The 6,443-nt window shown below is 37.0% G+C and overlaps 1 protein-coding gene across 1 annotated transcript; it reads right to left on the reverse strand.

Moving 5' to 3' along the window:
• Positions 1-3,634: 3,634 nt before the first annotated feature.
• Positions 3,635-6,241, reverse strand: LOC132617396 (probable polyamine oxidase 5). Its single transcript, XM_060332388.1, has one exon. It carries the CDS (start codon positions 5,986-5,988, stop codon positions 4,396-4,398), a length of 1,593 nt encoding a protein of 530 aa, XP_060188371.1. The 5' UTR covers positions 5,989-6,241; the 3' UTR covers positions 3,635-4,395.
• Positions 6,242-6,443: the final 202 nt, after the last annotated feature.

Raw genomic sequence — 6,443 nt, forward strand, 5'->3', positions numbered from 1 at the left:
GTGAGCTATTAGCTTTCTTTGTTCCATCATCTTTTCTGAATTTCTCATTTGCTGCTAATGGTATGGCCACAGACCTGCAATCCATCATTTTAAATTTTTGAAGAATACTTTTAGTATACTTCTTTTGAGAAATAAAAATTCCTTCTTTCACTTGAGAAACTTCAATGCCCAAGAAATAATGTAGCAACCCAAGATCACTCATTTCATAGGTTTGCATCATATTTTGCTTGAATTTCTGCATCATCTTCAGATCATTTCCTGTAAAAATCAGATCATCCACCTAGAGGCAAACAATGACAATGCTGCCATGTTCTTGCTTCACATACAAAGTGGCTTCGTTGTTACTTCTCTGAAAATTATTTTTCAGAAAGTATGTATCAATTTCATTGTACCAGGCTCTTGGCGCTTGCTTCAGCCTATAAAGAGCCTTTTTTAGCCTGTACACCTTCTCTTCTCCCCCTTGAACAAAAAATCTTTGAGGTTGCTCAACATAAATTTCTTCATCAAAGTTTTCCATTTAGAAATGCAGACTTAACATCAAGTTGAAAATTCTTCCATTTCTTTTGTGTAGCAACAGCAATCAAGGTTCTAATTGTCTCAAGACGTGCAACTGGAGAGAAAGTTTCGTAGAAATCAATACCTGGCTTTTGAGTGAAACCTCTAGCAACCAACCTTGCTTTGTGCTTTTGAATTTCTCCTTTTTTATTAAGTTTGACTTTGTAAATCCATTTTAGACTTACAACTTCTCTTTCTTTGGGTACATCCACAAGCTCCCATGTATTTTTTTTCTCAATCATCCGAATTTCTTCTACCATGGCTGTCTTCCAAACATCATGTTTTATTGCCTCCTCATAATTTTCTGGCTCAATACAGACAAAGTTGCATCTTTTATAGATGTCACTCAACATTCTTGTTCCTCTTGGAGGTGGTTCTTCATCTTCTGGATCTGAGATTTCTCCCCCTTGAGGGACATCTTCCTCTTCCTCATCCTCTTCTTGACTTGGCACATTTAAAGAAATGATAGAAGTATTCTCCACCTTTTTATATTTCCAAATCCATGCTATTTTTTCATCAAAAATGATATCTCTACTAACAACAAGTTTGTTAGTTTTTACATCCAGAAGCCTATAGCCTTTTGTCACATCACTATAACCAAGAAATATACATTTTTGACTCTTTTCATCCAATTTTGTTCTTTTTTCAGCAGGTATATGAGCATAACAAATACACCCGAAATTTTTAAAATGACTTACAGAAGGTTTCATTCCACTCCAAGCTTCAACTGGTGTCTTATCCTTCAATGCCTTTGTCGGGCACCTATTGAGGATGTACACTGATGTATGTACTGCTTCTGCCCAAAAATATTTTGGGAGCCCTTTCTCATTCATCATCGTTCTGGCCATTTCAACAATGGTTCTGTTTCTCCTTTCAGATACACCATTTTGTTGAGGAGTGTACCCTGCTGTAAGTTGCTTCTCAATGCCTTCATTATTACAATATTCTTCAAATTCTCGACTTGTGTATTCACCTCCTCTGTCACTGCGAATGGTTTTGATGCTGCAGCCTTTTTGCTTCTCAACAAAGGCTTTAGATCTCTTGAATGTAGCAAATGTTTCTGACTTTTATTTCAAGAAATAAACCCAAGTCATTCTTGAAAAATTATCAATAAAAATTAGAAAGTACCTTTGGCTTCCCAGAGATGGAGTCTTCATTGGTCCACAAATGTATGTATGGATTAGTTCCTAAAGTACATTTGCTTTCCAAGACTTCCCTTTTGGAAAAGACTTTCTATGTTGCTTTCCCATAATACAACTTTCACATGGATCCACCTCAGTATGTATCTCAGGAAGGCCTCGCACCATGTCTTTTTGCTTCAGAAGCTTCAAACCGTGAAAATTCAAGTGACAAAACCTTTTGTGCCAAAGCCATGAATCATCTACAACTTCATTTTTGAATGCATTGTAATGAAGTTGTAAAGGACAGTTTCTTTTTATCATCTTTACTTCAACAATGACTTGATTTGGCTCAATTTTATCATAAATTCTACAACAATTATCTCTAAATACAAGAGAATAACCATTTTCCATGAGCTAACAAACACTAAGAAAATTTTCTTCCAAGTCAGGAACATAAAGGACATCATGAATTTGCTTACCGCTCCCTTTTCTGTTGATCAAAATGGTACATCTACCTTTTGCATCAACTAAGGCTCCATTCCCCATTCTCACTTTAGAAGTGATCCTGCGATTAATTGAGAGGAAAGCCTTTTCATCTCCAGTCATATGATTGGTACAACCGCTATCAACATACCATTCATTGCTTTTTGCTGAAGCATAGAAGCGTAGAAAAGATTTTCTTCCTTTTCTTCCTCTTTTCCTTCACAGAAATTTACTTGCTCCTGTTGCTTGTGCCTGCAGTCCTTCTCAATATGGCCAAACGTTTTACAAAAGTTACATTGGGGCTTGCCTTTGTGCCAACATTTTTCTGCATTATGATTAGTCTTTTTGCAAATTTTACAAAAAAGACTAGTACTTTTCTCACCTTTTTCTTCAACCTTCTTAGTAGAGCCATCACGATCCTGCTTCTTTTTTGGATTGTACTTCTTTTTTTGTTGATTCTTTGAGAAATTTTGAGAATTCTCATTGGTTCTGGACTGGAGAGCCGTCTCTTTGGGTTGATTCTCACGAAAACATCTTCGCTTCTCGTGTGCACGGAACGATCCAACTAGCTCTTTGATGGAAAGCTTAGAAAGATCTTTCGTCTCCTCAGTGATAGCAACAATATACTCATACTTTTCTGTGACACTAATTAGAATCTTTTCCCCAACTTGTTGGTCAGAAATTTCATCACCATGATTTCTCATTTCATTAACAATATTCATGACTCTTGTGCAATATTCATCAATTTTTTCAGATTCTATCATCTTCAAATTTTGAAACTCTCTTCTAAGAGTTTGAAGATTGATAGTGCGTACCTTTTCATCACCATACACCTCAGCTTCCAGAGACTCCCAAGCTTGCTTTGCAGTCTCACAAGTAGCAATTTTTGCAAAAAAATGCTCTTGAGACTCCCATTTGAATTTTGCTCAAAGCCTTTGCATCTTGACGATGCTTAGCCTCAAGATTTTTCATCTCTGCTACTGAAAGTTCACCATCGTCTTCTGGCTCTTCATAGCCATTTGCAACAATAGTCCACAAACCTTCAGCTTTCAGATAAGTTCTCATTCTTATCTTCCAATATTCAAAGTTATTTCCATCAAAAAATGGAGTAAGAACAACTGAAGAATCAGCACCATCATTTGTTTTAGATGCCATAATTTTTTCTTCTTCACCTAACCCCAGATTAAGAATGAAAATTGCTCTTGATACCAATTTGTAGGAAAGAATAGGAAGAGAATATTTTTCTTAGAGAATGCTCAAGTTGTATTAGGCTACTTAAGGCCACTTGACATGATTACAATCATCAATTACATCTCTATTTATACTACTCAAAAAACTAATTCAAAAGTCTTGCACAAATAACTAGATACATGTATCACAATTCACTAGATACATGTATCACAAACTTTTAAAAAAATTCTTGAAAAACTAAGAGATTATATTGAAAGACTAAATGATATCCTTGAAACAATAAAGAACCCCTAAAAAACATAAAAGTCAAGGATAGTATCCTTGTGAATGCATTAATTCCAACAAAGAAAAATACTTTTACAAGAGAGAAATATTCTAGTTGGCTATGGCCGGTTTTATCGGATCCTGTCAACTGACCATCCTAAAGGAGACTCCACAAAGATGGACCAAATATGATGAGATACAAAGCTAGCTCCTTCTTCTTTACCTTTATCTTTCAAATAATTGTAAGTACCCAAGCATAATCAACTAATTTGCTTTAATAGAGCAAGAACCCTCAAATAATAGGAGAGGAAAAGAAATTAATCACAAACACATTGAAAGCAATAGAAAATTGAAAAGGAGATCTTTCAATTCATTCATCACTACATCAGGAAATGTCCTCCTCTCCTTTTCTGTTTCCTTCCAGACCTGTTCCACTTCCCCTTTTTCTCTCAAATCCCCATCATAGATTGAAATAGCAAACATCTTCTTCTTTTTTCCAAACAAGTGTAGAAAATAATGAGGAATACTAATGGTCACAGGAGAAAAAAAAAAAACGAAAGCAAGGAAAAGACCTGCCTAGGTTCTAAAAAAAAGGTTAGCCCGGTGCACAAAGCATTCCGTCTTAATAGGGTCCTGAAAAGAGCCGCATCTCAAAGGGTGTGATGTAGACAGTCTACCCTAATGCAAGCATTAGTGGCTGCTTCCACCGCTCTAAGCCGTGACCTATAGTCACACAAAGACAACGTGACCTGCCTAGGTTCTATTGAGAACAAACTTTTTTTCATATATCAATACAATGATAGTGGTGAAGAAGCCTATTGGCTTCTCTAAGGCCACTAAAGTAAGCACCGTGAGTTGTTGAATAGTGGGTTCTATGTGTTGCTTCCCCTGCAAACAGAATTTGAAGTGGAGTAGAACAAATATTTGAATGAATGGTTGTCCTTTTTGGCAAAGGCTCAGCCATAGCATCCAAATCATCTCCACTTGATCCAACTGCTACATAACTATATGAACCCAAGAAAAGTGGATCAGTTCCCCATTGGCTCTTTAACACCTTTTCCACTTTAAAGCTACTCTCATTTGCATGCCCATTGCACAAGTCATTGGATTGCTTGAAATGCTTTGAGTTTAAAAGGAAGCTAGAGATAGTTTTTGAGAACCCATCAATGATCTCCTCATCATCAAGAGATTCCAACTCAAGAGCTTCTTTACCTGCAAACCATGATAACAAAACATTTGACTTGCCATAAATTGGAGACAAATTGGCTGTCCTCCTCATCCACCAAGGAATTTTTGGGTTTGGTTCTGACTGATTGAATACCATTTGCAGGTAGGGGAAATTTATGGCATATTCTTCATCATGGGTTGGATGTAGTTTCAAGAATAGCTTGTTGACAACACCAAAACCAAGCCTTGAGATTGCTTGAGTCTTGAAACTAGGAAGTGGGGGATTAAACATACCAGAATCTTGGTGTATTCCCTGTTTTAGAACTCCAAGTGATACTGTAACTATAACATGATCAGCATACATGATTGATCCATCAACAAAATGTAGCTTCACTGGCTTATTACTAGTACCATTTTCAATTTCGAGTGATTCGTCAGGCTGCCACTCAATCTTTGACACTTTTCGGCCTAGTTGGATCAAACCAGCTGGTAGAACAGAGGCCAAAGCTTCGATCACCGATAAATAACCTTTAGCAATGGTTATTTCTTCTCCAGGAAACATGCGATACTCGCTTTCTGCATTGAAATCTAGCATTTGCAAATCACCAGCTGATGTATAAGTCCTCTGTATATTCTCAAACATCGCGAAAACGCCTTGTTCAAGTGATCTTTTTCTCCATTTATCTAACTCAATATCCTTATTGTCATCTTTCACTGAATCCCAATAAGCATCAAGGCCTCTCCTAAGGAAAGAACCAAGACTCATATTGAGATTTCCACCATTGGATGATTTAGCAATATTTTCATCTTCAAGGACTAATTTCCCTTGAGCAAAATCCATGAGTTTGTTGAAAAGATTTGTGATGGGATCAACAAGGGAAGGATTAAGCCCATATCCATGTTCAGATATTGTGACTACTTCAGTTTCCAAGAGTCCATCCATACACTCCCAAGGCTGATCAGATTGCAGTGAGTTAATATGTTGAGCAATGTTGTAAACAGGACTGCCACCAATTCCATGGATCCAAGTAGCACCCATCTCAATCCTATCACCAAAAAACTCTGAGGTGTTTATCCTTCCACCAATCCTATTTCCACCCTCAACTACACACAAATCTAACAGTTCTGTTGTATAGAGTTTGTTAGCAGCTGTTAGACCAGCCATTCCTGCCCCAATTATCACTACTTTTGGTTTCTTGGTCACCATTATATGTGGCTGGTTGTATTATTTGTAAAAGAGAGAATTTGTGAGGATTGCGTTTGTATGAAATATTACTGAACAAGAATCAAATATATATACAAGGAGTGTTCCCCTTCTTTTTGCATAGTTTATTTCTCTAATAAAGACATAGCTATACTTTTCTTGGCCATTAGTGTTATTGTAGTCTATACCCCAATGACACCCTCTCTTCCCTTTAACACCTCTTTAATTTACCTTTTCTCTACCGTACTGCCACATGCTAAACCCCCAGCCCACACACACATATAAATACGTGCCTTTTAATTGCCCACAAATTTTAAAAAGAGATTACGAGGTCATTTTGCCGAGTTACTTTGGCACGGTTCTCTCAAGCGCCCTAATATACTCTACTTGTTCACTTATGTCGGTTTGGGGTATCTTCAATTCACCGGGAGGATCGCCCTCCCAATTCGAAGTTTTTT

The sequence above is a fragment of the Lycium barbarum genome, chromosome 11 (assembly GCF_019175385.1).
Source record: "Lycium barbarum isolate Lr01 chromosome 11, ASM1917538v2, whole genome shotgun sequence".
Classification (NCBI taxonomy): Eukaryota; Viridiplantae; Streptophyta; class Magnoliopsida; order Solanales; family Solanaceae; genus Lycium; species Lycium barbarum.